The following is a 22,652-nucleotide window of genomic DNA, read 5'->3' as shown; positions in this document are numbered from 1 at the left end:
CGTTTCCTGCCTTCTGCCAGCTTTTAAAAATATATTCCAGTACTATTTTATGAAATTGATGTATTATATATTTATTACAATTCGTCTTTGGTTACAAGCTTGTTTGCCGGGAATATTGGTTATATTTAATGTCAGTTAAGTCGTTTAGATATAATTCCAAGTCCATGATACCGTCAAATTGCGTGACATTCAAGTTATGTTATTTTAATTGTCTTGCATATGTTCAGTTTATTGTGCGCATGATTCTTTTTAATATAATCATCAATCTTCTAAAATTCGCGGTACTGTAACTTCACATTTTTTCTCGTCTTGTAAACTACCAGATAGTAAATTGAATCCTTTTTCTTTAATTTTCAATAGGGCAAGAAAGGCGATCAAATATTTGGTGAAATAATTAATGTGGTTTTGGATTTTAGATCAACAATGCGATCTATTTTTGAAAATCAGGCAAAAAATAATATTTTTCTTAATTCAGGAATTTTTTTTATGATTATTACATTGATATCTTTAAGAAGACAATTTTTTAAACTTTGAATCGATATAAAATTCATTTTCAGTGCAACTATATTTTCAAAAATTATCGAGAGAAATAATCACAATTCAACAACATTTTTAATTAAATAAAATAGAAAAAGACGCTCCGTACCGCACATTTACACTTTCTATGGTATATATGTGTCATATTTCGTAACTGTAGGTCAAATGGTCTAGAGCGTCAAAACACGCGCAGTCATCTTTATTATTAGTGGAGTTTAGAATTATGATAATCATACTATTTATTTGAAAAATTTGCTACAGTAATTAAATCTTAACTTTAGAATTCATATATAATACAGTAAGTAAACCTTAAGCACAGAATTTTAACCTTAATATACCAATATCTGCGAGCAAAGTGCATTTTCTTTAAAATTCAATGTGCAGGTACTCATTAAAATAGAACTAAAGAGCTTATTCATAAGCTGTTAGAAATAAGCATATATTTCCATCAATTGGAAAAAGATGCTTTAAATCCCAAAGAATTGTTTTATGTCGTTTGTTAATATATAAACTGCTGAAAAAAAACTACGAAATTTAAGTTTTTATCCAGTGCCCATGTCCTTTTAAACAGATTTATCAAATGCTGACCGAATTATGAAGTTTTAAATATCAATACTTTAGACGCAGTTTTACATCATTTCAACGATCGCCTCATAGAAATATCTATAAATAAGTAGCTTACTTGATTATTGGTTTAAAATAATGAAAATAAAAGCTTCATAACTGTATCAATTTTGGTCGCAAAATTGGGGATTTTTTTTTGCTTGAAATTTAAGTGTAACCAAGAATACTTTATTACATATTATTAATAAAGTTGAATTTATTTATCTATTTTCTGCATTGTGTAATTCAGTCTGTATTAAATGTATATTTGTTATTTTCTACCTGAAAAAAAATTGCCAAACTTTTTAAACCAAATTATGAAGTTTGTTTACAAAATTATGAGTGTTGTTTCTCTTCGCTAATAAGAATGCTTTCTTTCAGGTGAAACCGAACAGCACTCTGCCGCCGGATGGTTCGTTCCTGTCCGGTGTGTTGAGTGCCCTGACGGTGACCGCCGTGTCCGAAGTGGGTGACAAAACTTTCTTCATAGCTCTGGTGCTAGCTCTGACTCACCCACCAGCCATCGTCTATGCTGGAGCACTAACAGCTCTAGCGTTTATGACCATACTTTCAGGTAAGATACAATTCAAGTTTCAGAAGGGTTCAAAAATCAAATGTGTTTTAATAAGATAGCAGAACTAAACATTTATTCACTTTTAACACTTATACATGTATTCTTGCATGTTATAAATGTAAAAACAATAGACTACTACAGATTTACTTGCTTGTTCACACAGCAAGTGAAAGCTTCAAAATGTTACACCGCAAATCGATTTAGATACTTGTCATCTCGGTCAAAATAACAATGATCGGTCAGTCATAGTTATTCAATGAAACTGCATCAGTAGCAGCTTTTATAACTTTCGGAATACTTCGAAATTTTCTGGAAAATAGAAGAAATTTCACAATGCCAAACATATCTCCATATCTGTCACTAATTTGCCAAATTGGCCGTCAAACATTGAAAAGCCAAAATACACTCCACTTTCAGAATTTGTAATAATATAATCAAGCTAAATAGTTGATTGGATTTATTGGCATAAGAACTAATGGTATCATGACCAAATTGCATCAAGTTAGGAAGATATATACTGACATACAGGGAGCTTATTCAAGACACCTGTTTTGAGATGGTAGATAAGACTGAAACACAGTTTTTCTTGCTGGTGTATGAAATATAGAAGATATTGTAATAGTTAAAAGAATTCTGCTTCAAAATTCAGAAGAATCGCCATGTTTTGATAAAAAGAAAAGAATCAAGAACTATTTAAGAACATGATGACTAAAGAAAAAATGCAATAAGCTATGCAAATGAAATTTAGTATGCGTTTGTAGCACCAAAATTGTATATTGCAAGGATAAACTTTGAACGAAATACCTTAATGATAAGTTTATCTGTTTCTCCACCCATATGTATAATAAGAACTCGACGATCTAGCTTAATAAAAATTTCATATAATTTTATCTTTAGAATTATACAGGGTGTTTATAAAGTCCCGGACCCATTTTGATGTTTAATAACTCATAAAATAATAAAGATATAAACACACTTATGACATTTATTGATGGAATAACTCATATATTTTCCTTTTCAGGTTTGAATATTTTTACTTTTGTAAATATCGTCTGCGCGTGTGGTTAATTTCAGATAATTTCATTTTCCAGTCTAAATATCTGTACTTTTCTAAATATCGTCTGCTTATTAATTGCATTTTTCTCTCTTTTGTTTTTGTCAACTATTGCAATGTTATGTTTACTTTTGATGTGTTTGTTCTATGTAGTACTTTTGTATGTGATGTTTTATTCGAGCGGATATTAAGGAGAATGCATACACCACAAGAGAAAGCACAGATTTTATGGTGGTTCATAGAAATGAAATCGATAGTGCAAGCACAGAGAAATTTCAGAAGAATTTACCCAAAAGATCCTCCATCCAAAAACAGCATCTTGCGGTGGAAAAAGAATTTTCTAGAAATTGGAAGTATCGAAGAGAAGAAACGTTCCATACGTCCTTGCACAAGTGATTTTGATGTTGAGCGTGTCAGAGAGACATTTTTACACAATCCTAGAATATCTGTGAGATCAGCGGCAACAGAATTGGATATGCCAATTTCGACGGTGTACAAGGTTATTAAGAAAAAATTATGACTGCATGCATACAAAGTTCAAATTATTCAAGTTTTGGAACCGAACGATAGACTTAGGAGGATGGCCTTTGCAACAGATATGCTAAGGAGGATAGAAGATGCTGCTGATTTTCTGAAGAGCATAATGTTCTCCGATGAAGCATCCTTTCATGTTTCTGGCATTGTTAATCGCCATAATGTGCGCAAATGGCTCTGTGGATGCCGACATGCTTGTCGCTACCTGGCGTGAAATTGACTATCTACTTGATATTCTCCGTGCGACGAAGGGGGCACACGTGGAAGTTCATTGACAAGGGTCATGAAACTTTTTGAGTCTATTTAACCATTTATGTTATTAATTTAAATCTATCTTTATTATTTTATGAGTTATTAAACATCAAAATGGGTCCGGGACTTTATAAACACCCTGTATATCTGCGCCAAATTTTGGATTAAATCCGGTAAAGCATTGACCCTCTCTCATTCTGTATATCCTTATATATATTAACGTAACATCTCAAAAGTACGACGAGCTAGATGAAAGAATTACATTATATAATCTTGCGAACAAAATTGCACATTTTGGATATATTTAATTGAAAAGAAGTTATGCAATATGGAGGAACGAAAACAGTGCATGATGCAAGTTGAATTCCTGTATATCATAAATACTGCTTTTGTAACTTTAATTTGTTCAGATGCAAAAACTATTTTTTCGTTGCGTTGCGTTAAACTTGGTGTTTAACATTATAATAAAAGTTTCTAAAAGTTTTAAATAAATCTGAAGATTAAAAAGAATCTAAAGATTATATTTAAAAAACGAAGCTATAAAGGTAAAAACACAGCCAAAAGGGACAGGAGGGGAGCCGAAGTAGTATTCCGAAACTTTCTTCCAATTGAATGTATTTTCCTGCCTCCCTACCGTACAACGTTTGGGAACTTCTGTTTATGTACAGCCGACCATCCTGCCACCACTGAACAAAGCAGTATCGACAGGATTTGTTGAGGCCGATGACTGCTGAAAATTTGGCGACTTTGGGCAAAGCCGTGAACTTGATTTATGAAATTACCCATGAAAATTGATTTATTTATGTCCTGTTTTTGAGTTACTGCTAAACGGTATGAAATGCTAAAACGGTATGAAAATTTTATTTATCTACCTTTTTTCGTTTATAGTTATTCCATTTCAATCGAACAGACTTTCTGTGAATGAATCCCGTTCAAAATGTTATATAAATCTACAAATTCAGTGCAAAAACGGAATACCAAATTTCATTTGTCTTACTCAAGACGTTTCTGAGTTATCGTGTTTACTGATAGACATACATACATAATTCTAAAAATGTGTTGGGGCCGCGGTGGCCTGGTGGTAAGGTCTCGGCTTCGGAAACGGAGGGTTTTAGGTTCGAGACCCGATTCCACAGAAGAACACTCGTGTAAAGGGAGCTGTTGCACGCTAAATCCGTCCTGACCAAACGTCCTCCCGCTGGTGTGGTGTGGAGAGGGGGTTTCCAGGTCAGGTGTCGTCCTCGTCATCTGACCGCGGTTCAAAATTACGAGGTCCGTCCCAAAATAGCCCTATTGTTGCTTCAAACGGGACGTTAATATAACTAAACTAACTAAAAATGTGTTTTTCGGACACAAGGAAGTTTGGAATGCGAAGATTCGTCAAATTCTCGAGTTTCGAATTTGTTGAAGATTACGATTTGTAGAATTCGTGCAAAAGATTATAAAAACAAATCAGTAAAAGAAAAATGAAAAGATTCTTAGATACTGACATGAATAATTTTTACTGGTGAATTTGAAGAGGTTTTCTTACGACGAAAGAAATGGAAGACTTATATATATTGATAAGTTCCTATATTCTTAAGAAAACTAAAAAAAGGTGTTTGCATGAAAAATGTAGTTGGAAAAATCAGTCAAAAGAGGATTAAACACCAGAAAATTTTTTTTTTTTTTGACATTATGAAGCTAAGTACAGACTGACATGGGAGAAAGTATAAACCGATGCAGAGCAATTACAAACTGTACACCTAAGGCAAGTCCATAAGCAAAGTTATCTCATAAGCAAAGTAGGCAATTTTTTAGAAACATTTTGAGCATGCGAGAGTCCTTTTAATCCCAGAGTAATTTAATTCTATTCCTTCATTTGTTGAGAAGAATTTTTGCCCTTGATTTTATATAAATTAAATAAAAATATCGTTTAAATTTAGAATATAATATTTTTTTTTCATACTGTCGAATTTGCTTGTAGATTATTGTAATCAATTTTTCTTTTCTGTAATTGGATGATATACATTATGTATGATATGTATTAAAAAGTTTACTTCACCCTTGGTACTTTGGTAAGAGTCCCGGTTGGTGTCACCGTCTGAATATCTCTAGAAAACAACAAAGGCTCTCTCTCTCGTTTTTTGAGTGGAGATACCAAATCCCTCACCTTCCAACACGGACGGAGGATATTTGCTGAATGTCCTTGGTGCAAGGCAGATCAAGCTTCCCCAAATCATATTCTTAAATGCTTAAATTTTACGATGAGATTTTTGAAATTTTAAGGGATCCGCTATTGTTTTTGAACTTTTTAGTGATATTTGGTTTCATGGAGGTGGTAGCGCAGCTATACCACCTCGGATCAGAAACAACTACAAAAAGTTTACAATCTTGGCAAATTTTACATTAAAGTTATATGATTGTGTGAAAAAAGTTTTTTTTTCGATTTTGCTTTTTTATACCAAATTATTTTAAATTTAAATTAGAAATTTTTTTAATAACATTAAATAAACCCGCTTTAAAAAAATATACCAGTTAAATATTTTATTGCACTTCAGTTGTTCGTAGCATTCATTACTTAAAAACTGCTTTTATAGAAATTAAACTAAAATCGATGAAAATTACCTTGTTTTGTTCTTATGAAAAATATCTTAGAAAGCAGAAAAGAGAACTCTCGAAACTCACGTCAATTAAGAGACCTTGCAAAGCTTAATATAATTTTGTACCTAGGTGCGGGGTCTTCTATCAGCCAACTTATTATGATATATAGTACAACTTATGGTGATACAAACTTATAGAAACTCTTTGCTTCTATAAATATGATTATTAAAAATATTCCGTAGTGTAAATTTTGCCCTTGTAAATATTTCATTGTGACATGGATGCAGATATTTAATTGAAAGCTTAAAAATTTTTCGTTTATGTTCATATCGTTAAAATTTTTACTTTACTATCTGCAATGAAGAAAATATTTTGATGAATGTATTGAGAAAAATATAATACAAATAATAAACACGAAATTTTCTTTATATTCTCTTAGCAAGCTTAGGTCTGGTGTTTTCATACCTTTCTTCGCTATGGGTGCACTACTTGTCAGCACTTCTATTCTTGCTTTTTGGCCTCAAAATGCTGAAAGATGGTATGTATGTTGCTAATTGTCTTAAATCGGTTCTTTCTCCATCCTTGTTAGATTAACATCCTCTGAAGTTACATCTTCAGATATAAATCTTATTCTTTAAATATAGAATGGTAATGAGAACTTTACTTGAGATAACATATGAAACTCTGATATCGAATCAACATGAAAAATGTTTAAATATGCAGAGATATAAAGTGTAACTATTCCTTCCATTAATAAACCTGTAATCTGCTTGCATTATGTTCTTATTGCGGAGCTCAAATTCTTCATAAGAATAAGCTTAGATTCGTGTAAATACTTGAGAATGAAATTCACAATAATTAGCTCAGAATTTCATTCATAGCCTTTAATCAATGACAATTTAAAAAGGTGGAACACAGAAAACTGTAAGTGCCGGATCAATTTTGATGGATCCACGCATTTTTAGATCAAAGAAAGTGCCCTGTAAAATTTCAATTTAAAAAGGTGTATAGGTAATAATTGGCAAAACCAAACAAAAAGTCCAATAACCTAGATCCTCCGCTTGATTTTAATAAATTTTTTTTGATATGAACATTTCTGTAGCTCAGATACGTCGTCGTAGCCACTTGCTCTTCATCAACTTTCATTTTCGAAAAGAATCTCAAAAACTAGTATTTCATTGTATATTCTCTGTTTGGGAAAACTTGACACCCTCCCCCTTTCAACCTCAAAACCGAATTTGGTGCATTTTATTTCATATGAAAGATAAATTTAATCTCTGGATATATTTATTAATGGTCGTCTCCTACCTACCTCCATTTGTGAGAAATATCAGAAAATAAAACTTCGACAGAACCCCTAGCTTGAACTTCTGGATCAATATTATGGCTAGGGGTTAGGGCCATATTTCGACATAGTTTATTTCGACACGTTTTAAACATAGCTAGTTAATCAGAATACTCTATGTTTATTGCGTAAATATAATTTTTAAATAGTTAGCACCTTTTTTAGTTGTAATAAGACATAATTCGTCAAAGTTCATCAATATGATTAAATTAACACTATTAATAAGTTAAGCAAATAGATCGTTGTCGAAGACAGTTAATTGTATTTCTTTATACAGAATGTATGTTACATATGTTAAAAACTCATTTCTGATCAATACAATAATTGCTTTTAATTATTTTAAGATCATCTTTAGAACTATTCGACTAAGCAAAATGATATATTACGTAGTTTTTTTATGAATTGCCTTTGGTTAAAATATCAACAGCAAAAGTCTATTGTTTTTTTTTTATTAAATTTTTATTAGAAACATTATCATTTCATTTTTTAGATTAAAATCATTACACAGTCACAATTTTTGTTTATAAAAGATAAAGATAAAATATTAGTTGATCATATTACTCAGAATTAAAATTATTTTAATATTTTTAGCTTAGAAGCTACTTTTAAATACAGTGTTATAATATACAAAACCTTTTCATTTTCTGAAACCTTTATCATCTGCTTTTACTTAAAAATAGAATATCAATTGAAATCAAACAATTTTTAAATATTATTAATAGCTAGTTCTCTCCATAAGTTATTGATATTTGTTACATTAGTATTGCAAATTTTGTTAACAAATGCCGAAGTATAAGAAAGGTAATCTTTGTTTGAGCCATTGCCAAAAGTTCAGTGTTAAATGTCTATTTAAAGATTTAAAAAAAAAAGCATTGTTAAAAGGCATATCGAAATAAGAAGAAAAAATATTTCAAAAATTGTAGCAGAATAGTCCAAAGTTTTTGCTCATTTTTGATTAATTTAATATTTAACTGGTATTTGTACTTTAAAAAGTTGTCAGTATTTTTTTTTTCACATCTTGTATAATAAGAGTTTGGTTAAATTCGGTTGAGTTGTATAGGAGAACATGTGAAACATACAAATGCACATACATAGTCAGAAAGACTTTTATTAATATTAAGATGAAAGCAATTAATATATTTAAAATGATATTATATACTTAATCTTTCATGTGATATAAAATCTTGTTTAAATAACTCTGATAATTTTTGTGTGGGCTTCTATTAAATTCTCGTTTCATCGTGAAACCAGCTCAGACGACACAAAGTTAGTTCTCAAGAACCCTTTTTCTATGCCCATAAATCGGGAAGACACTCTGTCAACGATTTTGTGATGAAAAAAATAAACAATATGAAACAGAAACAAATAAAAAATAGCACTTCTCATGCCAACTGAAAAAAAAAAATTCATAAAATGTTCATTTAAAAAAGAATTTTGTTTTCTAGTTTGTCTTTTTTTTTCATCTTCTTCTTCTTCTTCGTTCGATTTTTAATTTAAAAAAAATGATTTAATTTTTTTTTTTTTTTTTTTTTTTCTTTTTCAATCAAGCCTTTTCTCCAGATCAAAAACCTCGTTGAGTGATCACGTGTTGCTGTTTCCTTGATGAAACAACACTTGCGTTCTTTTATTATTTTTTTCAGTCTGCCTTTTATCTAATTTAACTTTGTCAACTTGAATTACAATGATTTCAGTTCATAAGATTTTTTTTAATCTTTTCTAAATTAACTTTAATTTTCTCACTCCTTTTGTGAAACAGGTCTCACCATGAGCAATAACGCAGCCAAAGAAGAATTAGAGGAAGTTCAAAAGACCGTCGAGACTAAAATTACTGTAAGTTCTTTACTTCTTATTTATATTCAAGGACTTACACCGAGCAATAGTACCGGCAATACCGGCTTACTTTTAAACTAATATAAATTCATTACATTCATCAAGCATAAATTCATACACACAAAACATAAAAATGTGCTTTAATTTCTACCAATTAATTAAGATATTCTTATCTGGGATTGTGGATATGTCATTTTTTGTGTCAGAGGTCTTAATGGTTATAATTTTCGCTATGTAATGGTGCCTTTCTTAATGCAAATACGAATTTGATGCAGTGAGAAATTTATGCAATGTATTTTTTTTTTTTTTCAGAATGGATTAAAATTTTCAAAAAAGTTTACATGCAGACGTACACAGGGGTGGATACAAGGGTTCATGCCCGTCCCCTCCTGAAATCTTTGACCATACGATATATAAGATATAATATATATAAGACATAAATATATATTTTTTTCTATGAAAAAAATTGATCGCAATCGGTTAGGTACAATAAATAAATAAATTGATTTATTTTTATAATTCATCATTTTGTGGTCATCCAATCTCCATAAAAAATAACAAAACTTCTAATCTTCCTTCTAAAATCATTGTTATAAATACTAGGCATGAGGCATTCTGTATAGTAGAGTCAAGCGGGCGTATCCATAAAAAAGTATTATACGTTATACATTGAGTGGTCAAATTATTACGACCACCCCCTCAATACAGCGTTGGACCACCTTTAGTCCGTAATACTGCTGCTCTTGAACACTTCACAAGAACAGCCGTTTTGCTGATACTGGTTCCGACGCTTCGAGCGCCTACAATCATCCCGCGTTCAAACTCAGGTAAGTCACGTTTTTTGCCCATATCTCCGCTCGTAACATAGCGTTCACTTGTCTTGCATTCCCTTTTTGTAGCTATCTCGCCCTCTAGCGGTAACATTGTGACGCAATAGCTCATTTTGCATAAAACTGTCAGATGGTCATAATAATTTGGTCACTCATTGTATATTATCAAAGAATTTGTAATATATTCTGTAAATTATATATAACATATTATTACAGTAGACTCCCGATTATCCGCGCCTACCGCACAAAGTTTTTTTTTTTTTTTTTGACTGATTTCTTCAAAAAGATGTAGTTTTACAGTTATGCTTTTGTAATTACATAAAACATTACAGTATTAAAACAGTACATAAATATTAATTTTTTTGTGTATCCTTGACGCCTCTCGTAAGTACAAAGCACTTTTCTGTTTTCATTAACAAAATGCATTTTAGGTTAGTTTTGAGTGATATACTAAAATAGTAAGCGTTAGTTAAACACTTCCTGCCGTTTATTTTACGTTTTATTGTACACTAGCCGCCTTTGGCGACCAGCCGGTTCGCCAATCTTAATGCTCGTTAAAATTTTAATAATTAACTATTTTATGTAATTCCTACTTTAATAGCTTCTTCATCAAATATTTTAAAGCTTCAAATTTTGATAGTCATGTAATTCACTCATAATAATATAAAGTCCTTCAGCCATAACATAATATGTATCTCTCTTAATTTTCTGTTAGTTCCGGTAGAATTTATGCTTAAAATTAAAATGGAAATGACTAAACTGCAATTAATATAATAATATTTTTTACTGAAACAAAGCATTTTTTTAATAATATGATTACTGATAACAGAGTCACTGAGCGTTTAAACTTTATGGGCACTAAAGAATATCTTTCTTAAGCTATGTAATGCCTCAAGAATTTGTCAACAAAATTTTCTCAGATTCATCATGAACAGATCGATTAATTAACAATGTTTAATTTTAAATGCATAAAACATTAAGAAAATAAACAGAATCGTTTGAAATAATCCGCCGAAAAATGTTAACCCTAGCTTCATTACTGTTGGGAGGAAAAAAATTGAAGCCTTACTCATTTGGCGGTGGGGAAAATGGAAGATTTTTTTGGCGAAAAAGTTGGCGGTGGGGAAAATGGAAGATTTTTTTGGCGGGAAAGTTAGTTTTTAATTAATAATTAAAATTTCAAAAAAAGGGACCCCAGGTGCACATTCCCGACCTCTAAGGTATACATGTACCAAATTTGATAGCTATATGTCAAATGACCTGGCCTGTAGAGCGCCAACACACACACACACACATTGAGCTTTATTATAAGTATAGATAAAGCAATTTTTCAAAGTTGAAATGACTGTTTTCTCGCTTGCTATACCCGTTTTTAGCTTTTTTTCGGATTATCCGCGATTTTTGTTATCCGCGGCGGCAGCGCCACCCAATTCCGTGGATAATCAGGAGTGTACTGTATATATAATTCAAAGTTTTGGGTGAATTTCATGTTCATTTCATTTTTATTTATAAATAAAAATAAAGATAAAGATGGTAGTACATTTTTTTCAAATATCCTTTAACTTTTGCACTACTGCATATTGTCGCATCTTCAGTTATAAAGATTCCGTAAAGCTGGGAATAATTATATATTGAAACGTAAAAAAAAAGAAAAAATACTAACGCCATTTGAAAAAATATTAGAAAAATGAACTTACTGAGGATTTCAACAAATATATACAGAATACTAAAAACAATACTTGATTATAAAATAAAATCATACAATAGTAGGTATAAAAAGCAAGGAAAAAGAAAGCAAAACAAAACTGTCCCCCCCCAAATAAATCAGAGTTAAATGGAGTAGTTAAGTGTTAAAAAAAATTTCAAAATCACATTCTGAAAATTTTAAAGGAAACAAATATAGTTATATTCTTTGAAAAATCTAGAATTAGAAAGGAATAAAAATATCGTCTGTTGGAAAAAAAAATTGTTTATGACAAAATTTGATAAGTTATACCCTTTTAGCACATGGTAAGGTCTAATATTCCCACTACGTTGTTCGATATTTAGAATTCATACGTTATCGTGAAGACTTCGGAACCATATCATAGGCCGCTTTGTGCTACTTAAGTAGAAATAAATAACACGCATTTTTCTATTTGTTCATTTTCCTATCTTTTACAGCACAAAGGATCTTTGGATTTGGAATCTGGTATGCGCAGGCTGTCCGTCCGGTGGGTTTTCGTGGAATCCTTTACCATGACCTTCGTATCTGAATGGGGAGATCGATCCCAGATCGCTACTGTTATCCTCGCAGCAAAGCACGTGAGTTCGAATCAGATATTCTCTATCGAACCAGTGAAAACATTCAAATTTCGATAATATATATATTATAGATTTCAAATTCAGTGAAATTTTGTATCTCAAAGAAAGACATTTCATTCGAGGAACCCACGAAAGTCCGCATTGAAATATCGGATTCATGATACGTTTCTGAGTTCCGAAATTTTCAACCATAAATAATTAAATCAGTATCATTTAGAAAGTAATTATTCGACTCGTAGACTACGGATTAAAAGCAAGAACATTTTTATATTTCTTTCATTGATTTGAAGCAGATTAGCGGAATTTATAATAATTATCATAATATTTCAATTAAAAAATAGAAAAATAAAATTTTGTATTTACATTCTTAGAAGTATGATCTTCGCAAAAAAAACCTTGCAATCTTTACATATGCACTTTGTTACTCCGCTTTCATAGACTTTCTGGGGTCGCGGTGGCCTGGTGGTAAGGTCACGGCTGGGGAACGGGAGGGTTTCAGGTTCGAGACTCAAGTTCATCTAACAAGTGTAAGCGGGTCTGGTGCACGTTAAACCGTTCAGGCCAAACGTCCTCCCGCGGGTGTGGTGTGGAGAGGGGGTGCCAGCTCAGGTGTCGTCCTCGTCATCTGACCGAGGGTCAAAATTACGAGGTTCGTCCCAAACTAGTGTTGCTTTAAAACGGGACGTTAATATAACTAAAGTAAACAAACTTCATGGACAAAAAGTACAAATTTTACGTCTAATGTTTTCTAAAATCCATCTTTTATAAAAAAAAAAAAAAAAAAAAAAAAAAATTAATAGAAGTGAAATGTACGGAAAACGCAAAATTACTTACAGCAATGAAAACTTTTTTACACTGTCACTAAACACACTAAAGTTAGAAGACGATTACAGCTAATTTCGAAAAGTAAGAACATTACAGATGTGCTTATTACCTTCAGATAATTCATTTCACTAGGCATAATGATATAAAGGTATTGTGAGTGAGAAATTATCAGCACAGAAGGAACAACTCGAATTCACAAAACTGGTAGGGATCGGGTGTCTTTTAGAAAAATGTTTAGTTATCTAGGGTTAAATATTTTCCAAATATAAAAGAATTGTATTATTTCTCGAAGAAAAAGTGAAAAATATTTTGTAACTGATTAGAGAGAACAGGTTTTATTCATTTCAAATATGTACAGTGTATGCATGTCATTTACGATTACAGGCATTCAAAACTTCCCATCGTGGGGATAATCAAGCCGTATGTGCTTTATCATGTCGCTGGTTCATAGTTCCCACCTGATGTCTAATTGTCCGTAAAATTATCACAGCCCGTTACTTCTATAACCTGCGTATTGGTTTGACCTCTTCTCATGTGATTTTTTCCCCGGATGTAAAACTTTTGTAAAGAGCAACAATTCTCAAGTTCCGAAGAAGTAAAGCAACCCTGGACCTGAGATAGCAAAAATAGATTCGTAATTCTCATCTGTATTTATGTCCATGTCTATATCTCATTTATATCTTTGTATTATAGCGATAGCAAATATTATAGATCGCACAAGATAATTTACTTTAAAGGAAATATGAAATAAACAAGTTCTTTCTATTTGTGTTCATTTTTATAAAATTAGTATCGTTGTAACAAATAAAAATTCTCAAACGATAATATTCTTGGAATGATAATATTCTTTAGGTATTTGAAATTTCTATGAAAAGTATTTATTTACTTATTTATCTGCACCCTTTATCTGTTCTAAGATGGGGGGAAATAAGTCCGCTCTAACCACGATGAGTTTCGGAGTGTCCGCTCTGACCATGAAATCTTATGTGTCCGCTATAGCCACACCACCGTAAAGGTATATATATATTTAATTTTCCTCAGTCCAGAGGTTATACAAGTAGAAATGTTTTACCTCTTTGTGCGGGCATGGCTGGTATAGGTAATGTACAGTTTAACAATTAGGATTTTACTTTCTTCTTAGAACTAATTTATCTGTCATTTTTGTCACATTGTGGGTAATTTTACTCAACTATCCTACTGTGTCACCTATTGTGTGCTGACTTAATTTATTGCTAAAGAGGAAGGACAAGAATAGGTTACTTCAAGAGCACTTGGAAGGTATTACAGATCTCATTCTTCAATAATAAGAAAAAGAGGAAGTATTTTATCATTTCACTTCAAATATTTCCATTTTAATTGGATTTATATATGTAAAGAGTTAACGTACGTAACACAGAAATCGTACTCATTACTTATTGTTGGATGGCAACGAATATTTTCATACTCTCAACACTTCATTTAACTAATTTATGGGGCTGTAAAATATTATTAGAAATGCTCTGGTGAAAAACTCAGCATGTCATCAAAAACTTCATTCTGTCAGAGGACAAAATATTCAAAAGAAATCAAGAAATAGGTGTCAAACAGAAAAAATGTAATCGAATTCGAAAATAAACTTAGCCGTCGCCAGAGAGTGACACACCTATGGAAATATATGATCATATCATCCAAAACTAATATCTTACAAAAATAATTTCTGCATTATTTTAAACTCGAAAAATTGTCTTTTTAATTATATCAACTTTATTTCTGTGCAATTTTTATCTGTATTTTTAATATTTTTTTAAAGCAACACAGTCCGTAATAATGTTCTTAATTATATATTGAAATTGAAACTCATTCATGAAAATATTCAATCGCGTACTTTTGCCAAATTCAAACAAAGATTAAAAAAAAAAAAATTATTTTATGTGAACATTAACTCCGAAATATTATTTTTACTTTTATTTCATATTATAGAATATACATTTTTTAATTTTGTCCCAAAATAATTTATAGGAGAAGGATTCAATGAAATCCATGTTTTAGGTCGTATTAAATAATATCCAGATGAATTTTTTTAAATGCATTCTATGTTAATGGTTTAACAGCCTAAAAATCAATGATCTTTGCAAACAAACTAGTCCTTCAAGGTGGCTAGTAATTTTAAAAATTCGTGATCAAAATTTCGTCAGAAGTTCGCCTGTTTTTAGTTTCTTGAAATAAATTAAATAACATTGAACAGAACTCTACACACGTAAAGACATCTAATCAGTGATTCTTTTTCTTAAGAAGTATATTTAGATTAGACGGAATTAGCTTAGATTAGATGATGCTTTGCTTTTTTAAGTAACAAAAGGATTAATTTCAGATGGCCGTTGTAATTTTGAAAAGTAGTCAGACTGCGATGATGACTCTGCGGCTTTAAGCCGTGTTCCGACAACCTGTGCCCACTTTGAGTCTGGCACATTTTGAACTCTTTCCCCTCTCTTATGGTTTTCTGGGGTTCTTTGACGTCTGTTCATTTTACCGACAAATTTCGGGAAGCTCCGGACTAACGTCCATAGGCGGGAGTGGTTCAACAATGGGTCAATTGGCAGATTTATGACCAAATCCGTAAGGCCACGGGTCGTCGGAAAACGGCTTAATTCCCTTTCCATATTTCCGGATCTCAGAAGTGGGCTAGTGTTTGTCTCTTGAGAATCATATTAACATATATTAAATCCCATAAAAGGTGGATGACAGGTGTTCGAATTTCGAATTCTTCATTTGGAAGACGAAACCTTGCCATCGTGGCCTGACGTTAGTCAGCATATATTTAAATTGAATCGCTTTGTAGAATTATTTAGGTGCACGAAAAAAAAATCACATCGAGAGAAATATAAAGGCCATTTTTTTGGTGCAATGTCTATAGTTGACCATTTTCTGTTTCAGAGCGTCATGGGAGTGGTGCTAGGTTCGATACTGGGACATGCTGCTTGCACTTTGGGTGCTGTGCTTGGAGGCAAGCTCATAGCCGATTGGATATCAGTTCGAACAGGTGAATGATGTTCTCTCTTAAACGTATATAAATAAATAAATTATATCTGGATGGTTAATTTTAAATTCGATTGCTCTCCGAAAGAATTTTTTGCTTTCTTTCTCAATATGAAGGTTTTTTTTTTTTTTTTTTTTTTTTTTTTTTGCTGAAATTCAACATTTATTAAAAAGGGTCGAATGCTCATTTCGGATCCCTGCCTTTTGTGCGACTGAGTCTTAAATTTTATCGAGATCTATAATTTGTGTGCTAAAAATACATATTAAATTCCATTTATCTATCATGCTTTATGTGCGCACGTGCGGGTTGACGGATTTTTTTTTTGTTGTTGTTGAGGAATATTGTTCAAAATTTGTAAAATATCGACAGTTTCGGTATCAAGATATAAAAGTTGGAATCCAAAACATTAACGTTGCCTTCAAAATATTTTGAAAAACTTAATAATAATAAATGAAAAAGAGAGTGAGCTTGGTCTGCCCGAAACTTTCTTACATACTCTCACTCCGTTTTTTGAATTATCGCGTTTACATTCATAAAAATATACAAATCAACAAACGATCGATTACTTTCCTTATTTGATATAAATTTGCCTTTTAGATGTTAAACTGATTATAAAAGTTTATTTATCTAGCACTTTGTGATTTGGAAATTGCATTGCATTCATTCACTTGCATGCCGATGTAAAAATAAACTTTTTATGAATGGATTTCGTTAAAAACTTGATAGAAAACTACATATGTGATGTAAAAACCGCATACTCAATTTCATCTGCCTAGCTCATTGTGTTTTCTAAATGTCTTGTGCACATACAGACAACCATAATTTCGATTTTTTGTTGTTGGTTTTGGGGAGGTTTGCAATCTAGAGATTTATTAAAATCTAGAATTTGAAGATTTGAAGATTTCAGTACTTTTATTTCGTGTACGAGAAAATAAATTACTAGTCGCTCCGAAAACTTAGTCGCACATACTCCAACAAAGGAACATAAAATAGTGGACCTTGGTAAGGTTACAGATTCCTTGCATGACATTGACGGACAATTGTTAAATATTGATCTTTGGCGTGAATATTGGCCTTTGGCGCGAATCTAGCACTTTTACTGAATCTATCATGCAAATGTGTATTTTGAACACTTTTTGAATACTGAAACTGAAATTTGATCTAGAACTACAACTGGAATCCCAAAATCACATACCAAATTTCATGTCAATGCATTTTTAACTTATCATGTGCACATGCTTTTGAGAATACAGACCACAGTCGGTCAAACCCATAACGAAATTTAGTTCAAAGATTTATAAATCTACATTTTAGATTTTAATACTGTGTTCCAAACTTTATTTGTCTGGATAACTAAAAAATCTTATACTTACAAAATTTGAAAAACTAGGTAAATAAAAATTTCCTACACAATTTAATATCTAACGTATATATTTGTATAAAATTTTGAACTACATTCCTCAACAGGTTGACATTTTTTCGAGCTGTCCATTTGCATGTATATAAATGAAATAACTCCAATACGCAATAATTTCGATATATTGTTACAAACCTGTAGTTTTGCTTCCCAGTACGACTAGTGTCATCGTAAGAAAGACAGGATGTACGATCTGTACTGTGGGTGCTGAGCGTCAATGAATTCAGTGCTTGGCGACCATTTGGCGACTTGGCGATAAATTTGGTGAATTTGGCGACAAAATGGACCATACTAGAAAGTTCGAGAAGTTTCGCGATCCATCCAGTAGGAACCGAGATACACCCAGAGACGTCCTGATTGGTCTGGAAGATTTTAGACCCCCCCCCCCCACAACTATAAAAGACAGGCACTCTCTCTACTGTGTTCGTCTCTGCTGTACATGGTTGTCGTCTGTGTGTACTCGTCGTTTTTGTGCTGCCCTGCCTTCGTGTAAATAAACGTCATTGTTTCTTTTTCTACTGCTGATTGAGCGTTCTCGACACCATATCACTTCCACTATCCAAACGAACCCGGAAATTTCGTAACAATATTTAAAATTTGGAGTGTGATCTGGTTACTAAAATTGTAATTGTGTGTATAATAACGCAATAATGTCGATATATTTAAAATTTGGAGTGGATCTGGTTACTAAAATTGTAGTTGTGTGTATAATTTTAGTCTAAATTGATTCGAAGAAAGATGTCTAATATGCATTCTTGATTTTCTTTCCTGTACTATGAATTATCAAATGTTGAAATTAAAAATTTGAGCACTCGTTACATTCAAGGCCTAACCCAAGATCTTTATGCGAGGGGGAAGGGGGATGACATCATTATTAGGGAGTATAGGTATCGAAGGTACGGAGAAACTACTCCCGCTGATTGGTTTAAGTTATTCAAAACATGGGAATCTAGTTTTCTTTATATACTCAACTACTTGGAATCAATTTTTTTTAAATGCAATTTTAATTTTGCTCTTTTTTTGCAGTGACTCTTTTGGGAGGAATTTTATTTCTCGCCTTCGCCTTCATGTCTCTTGTGGGAGCTCTGAACGATTCATTCGAAAATATCAATTCCTGACAGAAGCTGTTCAAGCTCAAGACTTTCATTATCGCAACTACTGATCGTGAGAAACCACGCATATTTATGCCCAGGCACTATTGGAGTTGCATCCATTTCCAAGTGGAGAAAATTGTTTGTTGAGAATTTATTGATTATAAGAGAAATAAAACATAGATTTATAATGAACATAGTATTTTTATGCAATTGATATTCTCACGAATATTATTGATAATTACGTTCCGTGTTAAGAGAGCAATTTAAAATTTGTATGTTTGGTTCAAACATTCTATTCTGTTAATTTAAAAGTGCTAGAATGACTATTTCTCGTTAATCAAGCCACCATTTGCGCTCGAAAAGAGTACAAGATAATGCTCACAGACTCACACTCTGAATCGCTTCGCCATTGGCTCCAGTAATCTCTCCAGAATCCAACACTTGATTTGACTTCCCCGTTCCTCTGCTTTTATCCACCTCTGAATGCTGCAAACATCTTTGTCCATCTATTATTCTGCTTAAATTACTTTTCGCAATGCACTAAATATTAGTTTAACTTAGATTCTCCTGTATAATATAATAGTAATAACTATTATTCTCCAAGCTGAAATTGCTACCAAAAATGTTTTCTATGTTCAAGGAAAGTACCAAAAAAAATGGCAATTTAAAATAATGCATTTATATATCATGCAATTATTTAAAAATGAAATTACAAAAAATTCTGTGTGTACCGAAAAAACCCCACAAAAATTTTTATGTGATGATTTACAAACTTTTTTATTTCTACAATAAGGACTGAATAGCAAAAACAAATATGTAAAAATTCCAACAATATCGAATACTCAGAAATTCATTCTGTAATTAATTGGTAAAGAAAATGATTAATATCGCATGAATTTATTTTGCTAAAAGCCCTTGAATGATATTCCAAATGAATAGCTTAATGAATTCTCAAAGTATTTATTTAAGATTTAGAAGCATTAATGAAAAAACAGAAGCATAAGAGGACAAACTGCAACCTTCACTGCAACCACCACTACTTACAACCAAGATGCAACAAGCTTCAGAAATTTCTTTGCCTGCTTTACGAATAAGTGTTTAGTCAATCCGGCTATCTAATGTAAATTTTAATCGAAACATTTGCCGTTCAAAATGTGAATATAAATATCTGTTATTGAAACCAGAACAAGTAGATTGTCACAAGGAATATTGAATCCCAAATTATGAATTAAAAAAATATCAGCCAGAAAGTCATTTATCTGTATCCCAGTTACACTACAAAAGATACAAGTTCTCTGTGAGAGGCTCTCATATTCATCCATTATCTTCGTAATTTTTATCACTCATTTAGAGTCTTAACAAGACGAAGCTGCGCCTTTGGCAGAATTTCCATAACTGCACCTCATTTTACTTACTACATTATTTTTGTTTACATTTATTACATTACATTTATTAAGTTTTTTTTTTTTTTTTTTTTTTTTTTTTTTTTTTTTTTATCTTCTCTGTAATCCTCTGCTGAAAATTGTCTTCCTATATTTCCAAAGAATAATAAATTTTGTAATTTTTTTAAGTAAGTTTAATAAAAAAGAAATACTTTTGGAAAATGATACCTTTTTGAAGTATATTGATGAAAAACTATGTAAACAACATATTAAACACCTCACTACTGTAAATAAATAGTATTATATGCATTTCTTGAAAGTTTTTTTTTACTTAGCAATAATTTTTATAAAGTCACAAAATTCTTATTCTTAAATTCTTCTTATTTAGGCATAAAAATGCACTAATCTGATTCTCAGATTTTATCAGTGACCCTTTTTGCTCCCTTTCTCATCGTCTGCGCATTTGGCAGGAGCCAAGCTCATCCGCTTCATGGTACGGCTGAGCCATTGGTATTGTCGCGAATCAATAAGTGCTTAACCTTTTAAGGTAAATGTTCTTTCATAAGTGTGGTGTGAAAATCTGATCACATGCCAGTAGTTTTTCTCATCATGTTTGAACATTTCGGACGCGTCAAAATATTATTCTTGTAAATTCGAAACAAGTTACTTTTAAATTTAGATAATCGAACTCAGTTTTTTTTTCTCCTCACTTCTAATTCACGCATGGAAAGAAGCGCGAAACATAGCTTATAGTAATTTTTTCCAAGATTTTTACGGGTAACTCGGTAAAATGAACAAATTATTGGCTTGCAGACTCTAATTTATAGATTGCTTAATTGTAAACAAATTAAGAAAAAAATCAATGGCTTGCATTAGATTTAATAACACTTTAATTAAAAAAGCTTCCAAAATGTTGTTTTACCACACAACAGCAATTTCCATTATTTTCCATTCTTTAATCTTATGATACATTATTTTTTTAAACTCACTACCAAATTTTGTTACTGGTACGAAATAAAAAATTAATTTAATTAAGGATAAACTGATGATATCATTTTGAAAATTACGTCTTTTGAAATTGAAGCACATTGGGAAGTGAGTGTAAAATCGATTACAAAATTTTCTTTTTACAAATATGAAATTAATCAAGCTAAATAAAAGTGTTTTAAAATACAAAAAACTAAATCTATAAACATATATTTTAACTTTTATTCGAATTTAACAATTTCGAATAAAAGTTAAAATATATGTTTTCCAGACAATAATTAATCTACTTCAAGAAAATACTCGCCGCAGAAATTGCAATTGCAGTGTTGCTTGGCACTGAATAAATATCAATTACACAAGGATTTGAAAAGTTTTAAATATCTAACTTTAAAGGACATCAGTCTTTAAAAAGCTTGTTTAAAAATTCTTAAAATTTATGTAAAAGTACGAAAAGTTTCTAAACAATTACATTTCACTTCTTTATAAATATATTCGGCTGCACATTTCGTTTCTAAATGAACAAGTTGCCATGTTCCCTAATCATTACATCCCCTAACATACTAAATAATAATCCGCGCATGACATATAAAAAATATTCCCGAAAGAATTATCAAAAAATACCAGTAAAGGAAAAAAAATAGACGTCTTATTTAAACAAGGGTCATAATATCTAGGAGACGCGGAAAAAATCGCAGTATGTCATATTTCATTGTTTCGTATACTATTGATTTTTTTTTTTTTTTTTTTTTTTTTGCGATGTATTAGAGGAAATGGAAATACATTTGTATCCTATCAAATGATTTATTATTTTTTTACAAAGTATGTAAGCATAAATGGGAAAAGCATCAGCTCTTGGACAAAGTAAAATATATAAACATATATCTTAAAATATAAAAACATATATCTTTTTTTTTTTTTGCAGTGTATTAGAGGAAATGGAAATTCATTTGTACTCTAGAAATGATTTATTACTTTTTACAAAGTATGTAAGCATAAATGAAAAAAGAATCAGCTTTTGAACAAAGTAAAATATATAAACATATATCTTAATAAAAAGATAATCATTCGGCATACCTTTCATACTGAAGTCACATCACGAAAAAATGGAATTTTACAGGAGAAGCATTTGAAGTTTGGTTACTTAAGGCCTATTTAGAATAACAATATTGTTGGCTGTGCAATAAGCCTGCTATAACCAGCAATATATGCTGAGGCTGAAGTTTTGGCATTCTGTTTCAAAGGAATATAAGACAAAAAGCGGGGGTTACGATGTTATTTATCTTCTAAGTGAGTAATTAATATAACGTTAATTAATATATGCTAAAAAGCTCCATTTTTGATTTATAGCGCTTTACATGCACAGACCGACGGACCAGGGATTCGTTGATCGAATTTATTACTTTTTGTACAGATTTGTACTTTATATGCTGAAGTTGTGTAACAAATTATATTTATCTATCTCTTTGCTTCCCACCACAGATGCTA

The 22,652-nt window shown here is 31.4% G+C and overlaps 1 protein-coding gene across 2 annotated transcripts in view; it reads left to right on the top strand.

Annotated features, from left to right (window-relative positions):
• Positions 1-20,251, top strand: part of LOC129972204 (GDT1-like protein sll0615) — a 31,071-nt gene extending 10,820 nt beyond the window's left edge. For both annotated transcript variants that reach the window (XM_056086240.1, XM_056086239.1), the window contains exons 3-8: positions 1,522-1,714; positions 6,577-6,675; positions 9,239-9,312; positions 12,306-12,446; positions 16,185-16,290; positions 18,731-20,251. In XM_056086240.1, the coding sequence (XP_055942215.1) occupies positions 1,522-1,714; positions 6,577-6,675; positions 9,239-9,312; positions 12,306-12,446; positions 16,185-16,290; positions 18,731-18,822 (705 nt within the window). In that variant the 3' untranslated portion in view covers positions 18,823-20,251. The remainder of the gene's footprint in view (positions 1-1,521; positions 1,715-6,576; positions 6,676-9,238; positions 9,313-12,305; positions 12,447-16,184; positions 16,291-18,730) is intronic.
• Positions 20,252-22,652: the final 2,401 nt, after the last annotated feature.

This window comes from Argiope bruennichi, chromosome 6 (genome assembly GCF_947563725.1).
Source record: "Argiope bruennichi chromosome 6, qqArgBrue1.1, whole genome shotgun sequence".
In the NCBI taxonomy this organism is placed as follows: Eukaryota; Metazoa; Arthropoda; class Arachnida; order Araneae; family Araneidae; genus Argiope; species Argiope bruennichi.
This window is presented reverse-complemented; position numbering and strand designations above follow the sequence as displayed.